General features: G+C 37.0%; 1 protein-coding gene across 2 annotated transcripts in view; it reads left to right on the forward strand.

Annotated features, from left to right (window-relative positions):
- Nucleotides 1-17929, forward strand: part of EPHA3 (EPH receptor A3) — a 562283-nt gene that overhangs the window by 488837 nt on the left and 55517 nt on the right. For both annotated transcript variants that reach the window (XM_069760981.1, XM_069760980.1), the window contains exon 10: nt 15917-16042. In XM_069760981.1, coding sequence (XP_069617082.1) covers nt 15917-16042 — 126 coding nt within the window. The remainder of the gene's footprint in view (nt 1-15916; nt 16043-17929) is intronic.

The raw sequence follows: 17929 nt of genomic DNA on the forward strand, positions 1-17929 counted from the left end.
GATAGATAGATAGATAACAAATAGATAATAGATAGATAGATAGATAGATAGATAGATAGATAGATAGATAACAAATAGATAATAGATAGATAGATAGATAGATAGATAGATAGATAGATAGATAGATAACAGATAGATAATAGATAGATAGATAGATAGATAGATAGATAGATAGATAGATAGATAGTTAGATTATAGATAGATAGATAGATAGATAACAAATAGATGATAGATAGATAGATAGATAGATAGATAGATAGATAGATAGATAGATAGATAGATAGATAGATAACAGATAGTTAGATTATAGATAGATAGATAGATAGATAACAAATAGATAATAGATAGATAGATAGATAGATAGATAGATAGATAGATAGATAGATAGATAGATAACAGATAGTTAGATTATAGATAGATAGATAGATAGATATGGGATAGATAGATAGATAGATAGATAAATGGATAGATAGAAAATAGATAGATAGATAGATAGATATGGGATAGATAGATAAATGGATAGATAGAAAATAGATAGATAGATAATAGTATAAAAATGGAACAGCACAAATCCTTTACTTATCTTCGGGTGCAAGGCCCCTAAGCAACCCGTCCACTGGTTGTTCTTAGTTCATATACTTCACAAAAACAGGCAGCACTCCATATTCTTTGAGATAATGTGCAGGAATTTATTTATCTAATATAGATAGATAGATAGATAGATAGATAGATAGATAGATAGATAGATAGATAGATAGATAGATAGAAAAATAGATAATGGATAGATAGATAGATAGATAGATAGATAGATAGATAGATAGATAGATAGATAGATAGATAGAAAAATAGATAATGGATAGATAGATGATAGATAGATAGATAGATAGATAGATAGATAGATAGATAGATAGATAGATAGATAGATAGATAGATAGATGCTCCAAATACTCAGCAGTGAGGGACACTCATAGTAACATAGTTAGTAAGTAAGGCCGAAAAAAGACATTTGTCCATCCAGTTCAGCCTATATTCCATCATAATAAATCCCCAGATCTACGTCCTTCTACAGAACCTAATAATTGTTTGATACAATATTGTTCTGCTCCAGGAAGACATCCAGGCCTCTCTTGAACCCCTCGACTGAGTTCGCCATCACCACCTCCTCAGGCAAGCAATTCCAGATTCTCACTGCCCTAACAGTAAAGAATCCTCTTCTATGTTGGTGGAAAAACCTTCTCTCCTCCAGACGCAAAGAATGCCCCCTTGTGCCCGTCACCTTCCTTGGTATAAACAGATCCTCAGCGAGATATTTGTATTGTCCCCTTATATACTTATACATGGTTATTAGATCGCCCCTCAGTCGTCTTTTTTCTAGACTAAATAATCCTAATTTCGCTAATCTATCTGGGTATTGTAGTTCTCCCATCCCCTTTATTAATTTTGTTGCCCTCCTTTGTACTCTCTCTAGTTCCATGATATCCTTCCTGAGCACCGGTGCCCAAAACTGGACACAGTACTCCATGTGCGGTCTAACTAGGGATTTGTACAGAGGCAGTATAATGCTCTCATCATGTGTATCCAGACCTCTTTTAATGCACCCCATGATCATGTTTGCCTTGGCAGCTGCTGCCTGGCACTGGCTGCTCCAGGTAAGTTTATCATTAACTAGGATCCCCAAGTCCTTCTCCCTGTCAGATTTACCCAGTGGTTTCCCATTCAGTGTGTAATGGTGACATTGATTCCTTCTTCCCATGTGTATAACCTTACATTTATCATTGTTAAACCTCATCTGCCACCTTTCAGCCCAAGTTTCCAACTTATCCATATCCATCTGTAGCAGAATACTATCTTCTCTTGTATTAACTGCTTTACATAGTTTTGTATCATCTGCAAATATCGATATTTTACTGTGTAAACCTTCTACCAGATCATTAATGAATATGTTGAAGAGAACAGGTCCCAATACTGACCCCTGCGGTACCCCACTGGTCACAGCGACCCAGTTAGAGACTATACCATTTATAACCACCCTCTGCTTTCTATCACTAAGCCAGTTACTAACCCATTTACACACAGTTTCCCCCAGACCAAGCATTCTCATTTTGTGTACCAACCTCTTGTGCGGCACGGTATCAAACGCTTTGGAAAAATCGAGCTATACCACGTCCAATGACTCACCGTGGTCCTGCCTATAGCTTACCTCTTCATAAAAACTGATTAGATTGGTTTGACAGGAGCGACTCTCACATCTCTTCCCAGACTTCATCACCATGAAGGAGGAAGAGAAAACATATATCTTGCTGGGAGAAGAAGAGAGAGCAGTGAAGATAGCAGCGCGGTATGTGAGCGAATGTCATAGACTGCGAGAAAGAGAACTATGATGCCATGGACTATAGCCCCCAACCTGGACCTGCCCCATCCACCTCCCCTATGCCATGGACTATAGCCCCCAACCTGGACCTGCCCCATCCACCTCCCCTATGCCATGGACTATAGCCCCCACAATGGACCTGCCCCATCCACCTCCCCTATGCCATGGACTATAGCCCCCACAATGGACCTGCCCCATCCACCTCCCCTATGCCATGGACTATAGCCCCCACAATGGACCTGCCCCATCCACCTCCCCTATGCCATGGACTATAGCCCCCAACCTGAACCTGCCCAATCCACCTCCCCTATGCCATGGACTATAGCCCCCAACCTGGATCTGCCCCATCCACCTCCCCCACAGCTCCTACCCAACATCCCCACAATCCCTATCCCTATTGCCTCTATACACTTGCTTTGGCAAAACTGATGTGTATTTGGTCCTGCCAATAAAGCTTCTTTGAATCTTGAATCTTTGATAGATAGAAAAATAGATAATGGATAGATAGATAGATAGATAGATAGATAGATAGATAGATAGATAGATAGATGATAGATAGATGATAGATAGATAGATAATAGATAATAGATAGATAGATAGATAATGGATAGATAGATAGATAATAGATAGATGATAGGTAGATAGATAGATAGATAGATAGATAGATAGATAGATAACGGATAGATAGATAGATAGATAGACAGATAGATAACAAATAGATAATAGATAGATACATAGATAGATAGATAACAGATAGATAGATAGATAGATAGATTATAGATAGATAGATAGATAGATAGATAGATAGATAATGGATAGCTAGATAGATAAATGGATAGATAGATAGATAGATAGATAGATAACGGATAGATAGATAGATAGATAGATAGATAGATAGATAGATAGATAGATAGATAACGGATAGATAGATAGATACAGTAGATAGATAGATAGATAATAGATAGATAGATAAATAATGGATAGATAGATACAGTAGATAGATAGATAGATAGATAATGGATAATAGATAGATAGATAGATAGATAGATAGATAGATAGATAGATAGATAGATAGATACAGTAGATAGATAGATAGATAGATAGATAGATAGATAGATAGATAGATAGATAGATAGATAGATAGATAGATACAGTAGATAGATAGATAGATAGATAGATAGATAGATAGATAGATAGATAGATAGATAGATAGATAATGGATAGCTAGATAGATAAATGGATAGATAGATAACGGATAGATAGATAGATAGATAGATACAATAGATAGATAGATAGATAGATAGATGATAGATAGATAGATAGATAGATAGATAGAAAAATAGATAATGGATAGATAGATAGATAGATAATAGATAGATGATAGATAGATAGATAGATAGATAGATAGATAGATAGATAGATAGATAGATAGATAATGGATAGATAGATAGATGATAGATAGATAGATAGATAGATAATGGATAGATAGATAGATAATAGATAGATGATAGATAGATAGATAGATAGATAGATAGATAGATAGATAGATAACGGATAGATAGATAGACAGATAGATAACAAATAGATAATAGATAGATACATAGATAGATAGATAACAGATAGATAGATAGATTATAGATAGATAGATAGATAAATAGATAATGGATAGCTAGATAGATAAATGGATAGATAGATAGATAGATAGATAGATAGATAGATAGATAACGGATATATAGATAGATAGATACAGTAGATAGATAGATAGATAATAGATAGATAGATAAATAATGGATAGATAGATAGATACAGTAGATAGATAGATAGATAGATAATGGATAATAGATAGATAGATAGATACAGTAGATAGATAGATAAATAAATAGATAATGGATAGCTAGATAGATAAATGGATAGATAGATAGATAGATAGATAACGGATAGATAGATAGATAGATAGATAGAGTAGATAGATAGATAATAGATAGATAGATAAATAATGGATAGATAGATACAGTAGATAGATAGATAGATAGATAATGGATAATAGATAGATAGATAGATAGATACAGTAGATAGATAGATAGATAGATAGATAGATAGATAGATAGATAGATGATAATAGATAGATACAGTAGATAGATAGATAGATAGATAATGGATAATAGATAGATAGATAGATACAGTAGATAGATAGATAGATAAATAAATAGATAATGGATAGCTAGATAGATAAATGGATAGATAGATAGATAGATAACGGATAGATAGATAGATAGATAGATAGATAGATACAGTAGATAGATAGATAGATAATAGATAGATAGATAAATAATGGATAGATAGATACAGTAGATAGATAGATAGATAATGGATAATAGATAGATAGATAGATAGATAGATAGATAGATAGATAGATAGATAGATAGATACAGTAGATAGATAGATAGATAGATAGATAATAGATAGATAGATAGATACAGTAGATAGATAGATAGATAGATAGATAGATAAATAGATAATGGATAGCTAGATAGATAAATGGATAGATAGATAACGGATAGATAGATAGATACAGTAGATAGATAGATAGATAGATAGATAGATAGATAGATAGATAGATAGATGATAGATAGATAGATAGAAAAATAGATAATGGATAGATAGATAGATAGATAATAGATAGATGATAGATAGATAGATAGATAGATAATGGATAGATAGATAGATAGATAGATAGATAGATAGATAGATAGATAGATAGATAGATAGATAATGGATAGATAGATAGATAATAGATAGATAGATAGATAGATAGATAACGGATAGATAGATAGACAGATAGATAACAAATAGATAATAGATAGATACATAGATAGATAGATAACAGATAGATAGATAGATTATAGATAGATAGATAGATAGATAGATAGATAGATAGATAGATAAATAGATAATGGATAGCTAGATAGATAAATGGATAGATAGATAGATAGATAGATTGATAGATAGATAACGGATATATAGATAGATAGATACAGTAGATAGATAGATAGATAATAGATAGATAAATAATGGATAGATAGATACAGTAGATAGATAGATAGATAATGGATAATAGATAGATAGATAGATAGATAGATAGATACAGTAGATAGATAGATAGATACATAAATAGATAATGGATAGCTAGATAGATAAATGGATAGATAGATAGATAGATAACGGATAGATAGATAGATAGATAGATAGATACAGTAGATAGATAGATAGATAATAGATAGATAGATAAATAATGGATAGATAGATACAGTAGATAGATAGATAATGGATAATAGATAGATAGATAGATAGATACAGTAGATAGATAGATAGATAGATACAGTAGATAGATAGATAGATAGATAAATAGATAATGGATAGCTAGATAGATAAATGGATAGATAGATAACGGATAGATAGATAGATAGATAGATACAGTAGATAGATAGATAGATAGATAGATAGATGATAGATAGATAGATAGATAGATAGATAGAAAAATAGATAATGGATAGATAGATAGATAGATAATAGATAGATGATAGATAGATAGATAGATAGATAATGGATAGATAGATAGATAGATAGATAATGGATAGATAGATAGATAATAGATAGATGATAGATAGATAGGTAGATAACGGATAGATAGATAGACAGATAGATAACAAATAGATAATAGATAGATACATAGATAGATAGATAACAGATAGATAGATAGATAGATAGATTATAGATAGATAGATAGATAAATAGATAATGGATAGCTAGATAGATAAATGGATAGATAGATAGATTGATAGATAGATAACGGATATATAGATAGATAGATACAGTAGATAGATAGATAGATAATAGATAGATAGATAAATAATGGATAGATAGATACAGTAGATAGATAGATAGATAGATAATGGATAATAGATAGATAGATAGATAGATAGATAGATAGATACAGTAGATAGATAGATAAATAAATAGATAATGGATAGCTAGATAGATAAATGGATAGATAGATAGATAGATAGATAGATAGATAACGGATAGATAGATAGATAGATAGATACAGTAGATAGATAGATAGTTAGATAATAGATAGATAGATAAATAATGGATAGATAGATACAGTAGATAGATAGATAGATAATGGATAATGGATAGATAGATAGATACAGTAGATAGATAGATAGATAGATAATAGATAGATAGATAGATACAGTAGATAGATAGATAGATAGATAGATACAGTAGATAGATAGATAATAGATAGATAATAGATAGATAGATAGATAGATAGATAGATAGATAGATAGATACCAAAAAAATGGAAGGCAGCACTCCAGGTTTTAGCAAAAAATATAAGTGGACTTTATTGGGCCCACATGGCGTGGTGCAACGTTTCGGCTTGAGAAAGGCTTTTGGATGTCCACTTATATTTTTGCTGAAACCTGGAGTGCTGCCTTCCATTTTTTTGGTCCCTGTATATTTGGCAAATATATGGATTAGTTGCTTGGAGGCCTGTGCACCCATTTACGGTAATTGTATGTGCTGTTCCATTTTTAGATAGATAGATAGATAGATAGATAGATAGATAGATAGATAGATAGATAGATAGATAGATAGATAGATAAGAAAAAAAATGGAAGCAGCACTGAAAAAATTAGTGCAAATTATAGGACTTTAAAAGCCCATGTGGTGACCTTTTGATTTATAGTTTCTTGGCCTGAGAAAGGTTCACAATATTAACCAGATGAGGAACCAGAGAAGTTCAAATGAATAGTGCATCCATATGGTAGTGTGGATATAGAGGCTCAGAGTTTGTTATACAATCTGTGTACAGTAGGTTCACTCAGTGATTTGGCAAAGCTGAGTTTGTAACATGGTCTGAAGGTGAGAACTGGCCAGGGGAAATGCAAGCATTGTAGCAGAGCTGGTTTGTCCCAAGGTCCAAGTCAAGTGTAGGGGAATTTGGCACAAGGAAGCGGGCAGTATAGAGTAGCCGTGCGGATGACAACTATTTGAATTATTCAACAGTGATCCTACACTACAGTGGGCCTATAAATTTAGTGATTGTTCGTGATTTCAAGTCAGCTCATCGGATTATCAGGGTAAACCAAAGTGCAGAAGGGCAAAGAGAGCCGGCCGAGGCAGGAGGAGGATGTGGTGCCTGGTGCTGGAGCAGATAGATAGATAATAGATAGATAGATAGATAGATAGATAGATAGATAGATAGATAGATAGATAGATAACGACTAATGAAAGTGGTATTGAAAGTGGTCCTTTATGCAGTTGGTCTTCTGAAAGTGATGTAATTTACCAGTATGGATAATAAATGGCGGAACTAAAAATCTTTCACATTAAATCTGTTTTGAAGACGGCATGGATTTTTCACAGAGATGGTCTTTGCAGAGGTGGCATACTGGTTTATAATATATTTTCCTGGATAATATGTCTCATTTGAGTTTAGAATAGCATATTTCTTTAGGTGATTGTTCACATAGGCCCAGTTTATGCCTGATTTCTGCTGAAGCTGCCTAGCCTAAAAATCTAGAATTCTGCTAAATGTAAATTTTTCTCCTCACGCCAATGCAGAAAACAGGTGAGAAAATGATTATGCTCAAGCTCTCCACATGCACTTGAAGACTTGTTGCCAAATTAAAGGCATTGTCCTGGAATTAGATGTTGAAGAACTATACTTAGGGTAGATCATCAACTTCACAAGAGTGGAGGTCCAATACACATATAAAAGTAAAGATTATTATTATTATTATTATTATTATTATTATTATTATTATTATTATCACCCCCACCAATCAGCTGATTTTCGGTCCAGCAGATGCAACAGCTCCATACATTGTTAAGTGGCCATTCTGGAGTACTGCAGTTCCTTTCCGATTTAAGTGAAAACCGCCTTTATATTTACCAATATGATTTATAGAAAATATGCCATTGTTAATAGATGAGGATCACAGCCTAGGTACAGCAGTTCCATCTCTGGCTCTTTGGCAATGCTGCGCCTCCATCTGACAATTGCATCTTAAGCGTTATTTACTCCAGACAACAGAGCAGTGTGAGATCGCTTCGTAGCACATTAAAGGAGTTTTGGTGCTCATTATTGCAATGGTTTGTTAGTTTTCAAGCCATTGTAATCAGCCACAATCAGTGACAGCTGGAAACTATAGTTTATCGTGATCAACCGGCATCACAGTCAGTAAATATTACGTGTAACTAACTAGTGATGGGCGGAATCCTTGGATTTTTGGGTCCTGCGTATTCGCCTGAACATTTAAAAAAAAGTTTGGTTCTGGTACCACAGTAGTGCCCAAACCAGAACACAAACCCAGACCCCACTCAGATGAATGGGGAGCCCAAACATCCATTGTTTGCCATGCTGTCATCTGCATTACAGCGCGGCAAGCCATGGCTCTTATAGGCAGTAAGATCATTAACGCCGGTCAGGGAGCTGTGGTTCCAATGCTGTCAGATGACAGTGAGAGCCAGCAGCTGTGACCGGCAATAAAAAGTTTACCGCTAATCACAAAGGTGTCGGCTGATGTGAGTACTACTCCCATCAGCCTACACCTACTGTCGCTGATAACAGCATGAGCAGGTGCCGGTGATGGGAGTAATCATAAGCTGGCACCTGCACTAAAAATAAATAAATTAAAAAAATTACGTGTTTTGTTCTATTTTTGCTAAACAGCACTGGCAAGGCTAATAAATAAGTCCTTTATTTGAAATAAAAATACACACCCTGTTTTACAAATTTATTTGAAAATAACAGTTATTCTCACCTAACGTCCATTCCATTGAAGCCCTTGTCCCCTGTAAAAAAAAGAAAATAATAAACTACAAAAATACTCACCTTATACCCATTCCATTGAAGCCTTTGTCCCCTGTAAAAAAGAAAAATAATAAACAACCATGTCCCTCACCTCTCCAAAGTAAAGATGTCCCACACTGTAATCCATCTCTGCTATATTTGGCTTTCAACCTGGATGTTGCCATGATGCAACCATCCAGGCTGAAAACCACAGGAGAATGAGATGCTGCGAGTACAGCTTCAGTGACTAGCGATGATGTCATAGAGTTCACCGCCAGTCATTGAAGCTGTGTGTCCATACTTCACTGTGAGTGCCATGATGACCTGCGGTGACCTCAATGAGATCACAGCAAGCACAGCAGAGAAAATTCTCCTGGTGCTTGCGATGATCTCACAATACCAGCACCCAGCTGTCTGCTTTAGCTTGGCTGGTTGTCAAAAATGGGAGGCCCCTCGCCTTTTTTTTACATTTGTTTAAATAATTTTAAAAAATGGCCTGGGGACTCCTTTATTTTTGATACCCAATAACTAATAACAAAAACTGCTGGCACTTCCAAATCAGAAAACTGGTACTGGTATACAGGTGCAAACTAGGAGCAGCCATCTCTTTACATGAGAAACGGGTAAAGTTGCACTCTGTAGTGCTGAAGCATGTAAATATCAAATATAAATATGAATAGCATTACTGCTCTAGATAATAAGAAAAAATGAGGTACTTGGCACATCATTTGGCCAATTCTTATTATCTACAGCAGTAATACTATTCATATTTCATATATTACATATTTACATGCTTTAGCACTACAGGGTGCAACTTTATTTGTTTGTTTTCTTCTTCATAACCAGTCATGATAAAGCTGACAGCTGAGGGTAGCAACCCACAGCTGTCAGTTTTGCCAGCTCTGGTTATCAAAAATAGAACAGACCCTATGTAACTTATTTAAAAAATGTATCTATCTACAGCACAGGTGCTGTCTGTTGACTACTTCCATCATCGGTGCTTGCTCTCGCTGTTATCAGCAACAGCAGACTTAGGCTGCCGTCACACTAGCAGTATTTGGTCAGTATTTTACATCAGTATTTGTAAGCCAAAACCAGGAGTAGAACAATTAGAGGAAAAGTATAACAGAAACATATGCACCACTTCTGCATTTATCACCCACTCCTGGTTTTGGCTGAGAAATACTGATGTAAAATACTGACCAAATACTGCTAGTGTGAAGGCAGCCATAGGCTGATGGGAGTGGTACTCTCTCATCAGCCAACACCTGTGACCGGTGGTAAACATTTTAAACCTTATAACTGGTTGGGCCACCCTTTGCAGCAACAACTGCAATCAAGCATTTGCGATAACTGGCAATGAGTCTTACATTTTTTGGTGATCTGAAACATTTAATCTATTCACTTATGTATATATCTGTCTGTCTGTCTATCTATCTATGCATCCTTATCTTTCTATCTATTTACAGTATATCCATCTTTCATTAGTGTTTTGTGCTTCATGAGTTATTACTTTTTTCGACATCATTATTCTGTATTCTTACCTTATACATAAACTTCCTATTGCGAGTGAAAGGACAAATCTTTCCATCTTTCCATGGATTTTGTTCACCATCTGGGGAGTCAGGGCTCTGAATTGATCATTACCAGGCAGTTTATGGTTTCGCCAGAGGCGATGTTTACATTGGCCTTAATTGTGTTTGTTAATTGTATTGTTTTTACAGGCAGCGAGTTATAGCACCTTTTATACAATGGAACAATTCATCAGCGTTCCAGCGTAACACCCAAACCCTTAACAAAGAGCCCTGTTTATGCCGAGTGCCCCCCTCGCAAACAAAATGACCCAGTCTCTATAGAAAAAGTATCTATATCCTTCTCCTTCTCTTTAACCTGTCTGTGGATAGTCTGTGGCCCTAAAATTAAATTGTCGTTTAACACGTTACAAATCCAGCTCAGCGATCTCTAAACCCTTCTGCTGAATTAAAGCGAATTTCCGTTAAACAGCCAGGGCCATTTATTATATGAAAATTAATTAAACTTGCTGAGTATTAGGAGAAACCAATGTGCCGTTATTTATGTGTTAAACAGAAGGAGCTGCTCAGTTCTAACCTTCGATTTCCTCTGTAAAATAAATAGACAGGACAGAATTACAGCAGATAAATAGGAGGGTGGAAGAAGGAAAGGACAAAAATACAAGACGGTCCCCGGAAGACTGGAGGGATATAATGGATCTACTTTGATACATCACTTTACTATTAACAAATATTAAAAAAAAACTATTTAAAAAATAAGGTAAAAGTATTAATATCAATGACAACTTGTATTATTAATTTCATTGTGTCCAGCAGGTTTACTAACACTCATACAACAAGTCTCACCATCTTAATTGTTAACTTCTCACCATCAACATACTTTGTGATCTCCGTGGCAAACTCCTCACCGTCCACGTACACACAGGACACTTGGATGATAAAACATGGCAGCTCCTCATCTGGGGTGAAATAGTCAACAAAACAGTCATTCTTTACTTTAGTTGGCATCCTCATGACCTTCTTGGCAGTCCCTTCCATCTTTCAAGACAGTCAGAGAGGCAGTCATGCCTCCATTACCTGTGGTGGGACGTCATTTTAGATTTGGACTCTGAGCCTCTCCATATCCCCTCTCCAACTGACACAATGGAGACAAGCGAGTCCTTACAGGGGTTGTCCGATGAAAGCAAGTTATCAGCGAGATGACAGGCTGACCGGTGGGCGTCAGACCGGTGGGACCCGCATCGATCTTCACAAAAAGAAACTTATATTTCCATCAGAGCACTCTTATCTTTAACAAATGGAGCAGAGGGTCAGATGCCCGACCGCAGCTCAATTCATTTTCCTAGGGTGCCACAGGAAAAAGCCGAGTATAGCGCTCAGTATTTGTTATGCTTTGCTTGTATAACGCCATCATATCACACTGCGACAGACATTATCATCGCCGTCCGCATCGGGGCTCACAATCTACAGTCCCTATCAGTATTGATTTTTTTCCCCTGTTTTCCAGTACGCTATATAGCAAAACCAGCAATGGCAAACATCAGGACCATGCAATCATAATCTCAGGGTGCCAATGGGGTAAAAGAGGAAGCCCCCACACTCTGTTAACCATCTATATGCTATAGTCACTATATACAGCAGTATTTAGGGGGTTAAACAGTCTACACTGATCATGGCTGAAGCAGCAAGTTGTCAGTATAGTTGATAGCTGCTGGATTGTCACCCGTTGGAGGATGCTAGTCTTTTATATCGCAGGTCAGTTTTAAGTCGTAATGGTGGTCACTAATGGGTTAAGACCTGCTGCAGCTTGATTCAGCGCTCTTCACATACACAGAAGACAATGACAACATAAAGAAATGCAGTGATCATGGTGTGGAGCAGGAGCAGGAGCTGAGCCTGCGCCATGCAGAGCATGGATCAGCTGTGTTACACAGCTGGCACCCAACAGTAACCATTGGGTTAGTGGAACCATTGTTTTCAGCCCTCTTACATGGAGGGTTCTGACCAGCTGGAAATCTTTCTCCAGGGTTTTTATAGGGGTTTATGAGAGTTACTAGCTGAAGAGCCCGGCGTTGCCTGGGCATAGTAAATATCTGTGGTTATTATTATTATTATTATTATTATTTATATAGCACCATTGATTCCATGGTGCTGTACATGAGAAGGGATTACATACAAGTTACAAATATCACATACAGTAAACAAACTAACAATGATGGACTGATACAGAGGGGCGAGGACCCTGCCCTTGCGGGCTTACATTCTACAGGATTATGGGGAAGGAGACAGTAGGTTGAGGGTTGCAGGAGCTCCGGTGTTGGTGAGGCGGTAGCTCCGGTGTTGGTGAGGTGGTAGCTTCGATAGTGATGAGGCAGCAGCGGTGTCAGTGGAGGCTGACAGTGGTTAGTTATAGCACGTCACTTCTCCTATTTTCCCATCACGCCTCTCATTTTCCCAATCACATCTTTAATTTTCCCCCTCACATCTCTCATTTTCTCCCTCACACCTCTCATTTTCTCCCTCACTCTTATCATTCCCGCCTAACACTTGTCATTTCGACCTCACATCTGTCATTTTCCGATCACTACACTATTTTCCCTCACTCCTCTCATTTTGCACTCACACCTTTTCATTTTCACCTCACACCTCTCATTTTCACCTCAGTATATACATGTTTGTCATCTCCCTTATATATAGTATACACCTGTATGTCATCTCCTGTATATAGTATATACCTGTATGTCATCTCCCCTGTATATAGTATATACCTGCTGTGTGTCATCTCCCCTGTATATAGTATATACCTGTATGTCATCTCCTCCTATATATAGTACATACCTGTATGTCATCTCCTCCTATATATAGTATATACCTGTATGTCATCTCCTTCTATATATAGTATATACCTGTGTGTCATCTCCTCCTGTATATAGTATATACCTGTGTGTCATCTCCCCTGTATATAGTATATATCTGTGTGTCATCTCCTCCTGTATATAGTATATACCTGTATGTCATCTTCTATATATAGCATATACCTGTATGTCATCTCCTCCTGTATATAGTATATACCTGTAGGTAATCTGCTCCTGTATATAGTATATACCTGTGTGTCATCTCCTCCTGTATATAGTATGTACCTGTATGTCATCTCCTCCTTTATATAGTATATACCTGTGTGTCATCTCTCCTGTATATAGTATATATCTGTGTGTCATCTCCCCTGTATATAGTATATACCTGTGTGATCTCCTGTATTAGACCTCGTTAACACGTTATTTGCTCAGTATTTTTACCTCAGTATTTGTAAGATAAATTGGCAGCCTGATAAATCCCCAGCCAACAGGAAGCCCTCCCCCTGGCAGTATATATTAGCTCACACATACACATAATAGACAGGTCATGTGACTGACAGCTGCCGTATTTCCTATATGGTACATTTGTTGCTCTTGTAGTTTGTCTGCTTATTAATCAGATTTTTATTTCTGAAGTCTAGTACCAGACTTGTGTGTGTTTTAGGGCGAGATTCGTTTGTCAAGGTGTATTGAGTTTTGTGTGGCAACATGCGTGTAGCAACTTTTTGTGTGTCGAGTTGCATGTGACAGGTTAGTGTAGCAAGTTGTGTGCAGCAAGTTTTGCGCATGGCGAGTTTTGCGCGTGGTGAGTTTTATGTCTGGTGCCTTTTGAGTATGTGCAAGTTTTGTATGAGGCAACTTTTGCATGTGTTGCAAATTTTGTGCATGTGGCAATTTTTCCGCATGTGCAAGTTTTGCGTGTGGCGAGTTTTCCATGAGGTGAGTTTTGCACTTGTGGCGAGTTTTGCGTGAGTCTAGTTTTTGCATGTGGCGAGTTTTGCGCGTGGTGAGTTTTGAGCGGCGACTTTTGTGTTTCGACTTTTATGTGGCGAGGTTGGTGTATGTGTGGTGAAATGTGTGCTGAGGGTGGTATATGTGTTCAAGCACGTGGTAGTGTGTGGCGCATTTTGTGTGTGTACATATCCCCATGTGTGGTGAGTATCCCATGTCGGGGCCCCACCTTAGGAACTGTACGGTATATACTCTTTGGCGCCATCGCTCTCATTCTTTAAGTCCGCCTTGTTCACATCTGGCAGCTGTCAATTTGCCTCCAACACTTTTCCTTTCACTTTTCCCCATTATGTAGATAGGGGAAAAATAGTTTGGTGAATTGGAAAGCGCGGAGTTAAAATTTCACCTCACAACATAGCCTATGACGCTCTCAGGGTCCAGACGTGTGACTGTGCAAAATTTTGTGGCTGTAGCTGCGACGGTGCAGATGCCAATCCCGGACACACACACATACACACATTCAGCTTTATATAGTAGATATAAATTATTCTGCTGTGAACTTCTAGTAGAAGACAGACCTTTATCATTTCTTGGTTGTTTGCTTGAGAGAATTCGGGGGATTTAGTGTTTCAGCTCTGGAGATGTGATAATATAGACAAGTAACTCTGGACCTAATTCAATAGTTAGGTTTGAGGAAGATCTGGATGACACAGATGCACACAGATAGGGCAGTACCGTAAGGAACAAGATGGGGTGAGGGTGATGCTAGCGCTCACCTGTAAGGATTGTGTGAGGACCCAACACCTACAGAAGCCTGATTTGCCATAGCGGCAGCCCCGAGGCGCAGGGAGAGTGTCGTCCAGATAGCAGTTTGACAAGCACAGAGATTATCATGATGTGTGCAGGCTGCGCTCCTGGAAAGGATGAGATCCAGAGAGTATAAGTAAGGTTCTACCAATGCATTTCGGCACCGGATCGGCATCTTTCTTTTTAGATGAACACAGTTAACGCTCTAAACATCTAGGGATATGTGAGAAATTAAGCCACTCAAGACCACCAGGGATAATCCACCAGTATTGTCACCAAACGACTATGTGTAAAATATGTGATGTAATGCGTGTTAAAGGTTGGTAACATGAGTGATGGAGGGAAAAGGGTGAATTTTGATGGATATGAACACACTTGGAAGCTCTCTCTCTTTAATCAAAACCTTCATGTATCTTCTGTAATTCAGGAACAGCCATTGTCCTAATACAATTAATTCTCTCTATCTTAGAGATGATCAACCCCACAAGTGTGCACAAGGGTAAATCAATGTAATATTATCATTTGTCTCCCTTAACAGTAAAGTTTCCCGGCCTCAGGACCTACGTAGATCCTCACACGTACGAAGATCCTAGCCAAGCGGTGCATGAATTCGCCAAGGAGCTGGACTCCACATGTATATCCATAGATAAAGTGATTGGAGCAGGTAAGAAGCTAAATATATTGTGGTCACTTATTTATGCACAAGGTTTACATCTCTGGTAAAAATTAAGAGACCACTGCAAAACATTCAGTTTGTTTGATTTTTTTCTTTATAGGTATATTTTTGAGTAAAATGTAAATTGTTCTTTTATTCTATAAACTACTGACAACATGTCTCCGAATTTCCAAGCAATACATTTTGTATTTTTTTTCTGAAAAGGAGAAATAGTCAAAATAAAAAAAAACAACAACAGTGCTTTCAGACCTCAAATAATGCAAAGAAAACAAGTTCATAATCATTTAGAAACAACAATACTAATGTTTTAACTCAGGAAGAGCTCAGAAATCAATATTTGGTGGAATAACCATAATTTTTAATCACAACTTTCATGCATCTTGGCATGCTTTCCACCAGTCTTTCACACGGCTCCTGGTACAAAAATGTAAGCAGTTCTTCTTTGTTTGATGGCTTGTGACTATACATCATCCTCTTGATTACATTCCAGAGGGTTTCAATGGGGTTCAGGTCTGGAGATTGGGCTGCCCAAGACAGGGTTTTGATGTGGTGGTCTCGTAATTTTTGCCAGAGCAGTGAGAATATGGTGGGACCTCAGGATTTATGACATACACATTTGCTGTCAGGTGCAAAGTAATGTTGTGATATTGGCCATTTCACTTTATGGGGCTGGTTGCATGGGCAGTAATAGTCCTCATTATATAAGCTGCACACTTACACCTGGTGAGAACGTCATTTCTTATATGAAGAATATTACGTTTTGGTCTTTGTGGTCCTTTAAAATGCGACTGGCAATTCATGTTGGGAATTGTATTTTATCAATGCACCTAACAGACCAGCTACAAAACGCACCAGCGCCACATTTTATTATCAGCCTATTTATGTCGCTTTGATTATTTAGTAGGTCTGGCCCTTTAAAAGAACCAACATGGTTGTACAGGCGAGGGAAAACATATTTAATAGAATGCGTTTCTTACGTGGGGAATTGTATCTGGAAATGCTTTCTATAAAACCCCAGGTTCTGCATTGATTTTAATGCCTCCTAGTTATTTTTTATTAGCCAATAATAATATAGTGTGTGCAGAAAATATACAATCAAATATTAACGCTGAGCAGTTTGTATCGCTCTCTGCTGACGACTCGTATGGCTGCGGCTGAGAAGACGATGAATACATCGATTTTAGATGTTATGTATACAAAATTATTTGTCATTTAACCCTTTGTTGTAACCCACCCAAGGCCCGATTCATCGCTTGTATTTTTTTTTTTTTATATATATTCATTGAGGTTTTTTGCTCCAAGCTCTTCAAAATTGCACAAGTTTTGCGCAAATTCAAAAATACTCTTTACTTTAGTCTTTTACTTTTTTTTTGCACCTTTTTCGCACAGCAAGTCGCTGGATCTATTAAAATGTTGCGCAGAACTCTAAGATTTGTGCAAAAAAAAAATCACTGCAGGGAGGGGAGTACATTTTGTGGCAAATATTTAGCAACTTAGTTTGTAAACGTTGCAAATAATGAATCAACTGAAAACTTCTGGGTTACAAAAACCACGCCTGCCATGGCAGAGAAGAATGCGCCACAAAAGAAACAACGGCCTCATAGCAAGAAAATCGGGACCAAAGATAGGAAGACATGTAATAATAAATTGGGTTCAAAATCTGAATTCATGGATACAGAAACTTTTTTGAACAAGTTCGTTTTTTTTTACTTAAATGCATTTATTTGGGCTGAAAAGTAAATTTCTAGCAAGTGGATTTCATTACAATTGTTTGCGCCATTTGCCTTTTATGGATTTGTTCACACATTCAGTATTTGGTCGTTTTTTTACCTCAGTAAAATCTGGAGTGGAACAATCAGGAAAAGTATAATAGAA

The sequence above is a fragment of the Ranitomeya imitator genome, chromosome 3 (assembly GCF_032444005.1).
Source record: "Ranitomeya imitator isolate aRanImi1 chromosome 3, aRanImi1.pri, whole genome shotgun sequence".
Lineage (NCBI taxonomy): Eukaryota > Metazoa > Chordata > Amphibia > Anura > Dendrobatidae > Ranitomeya > Ranitomeya imitator.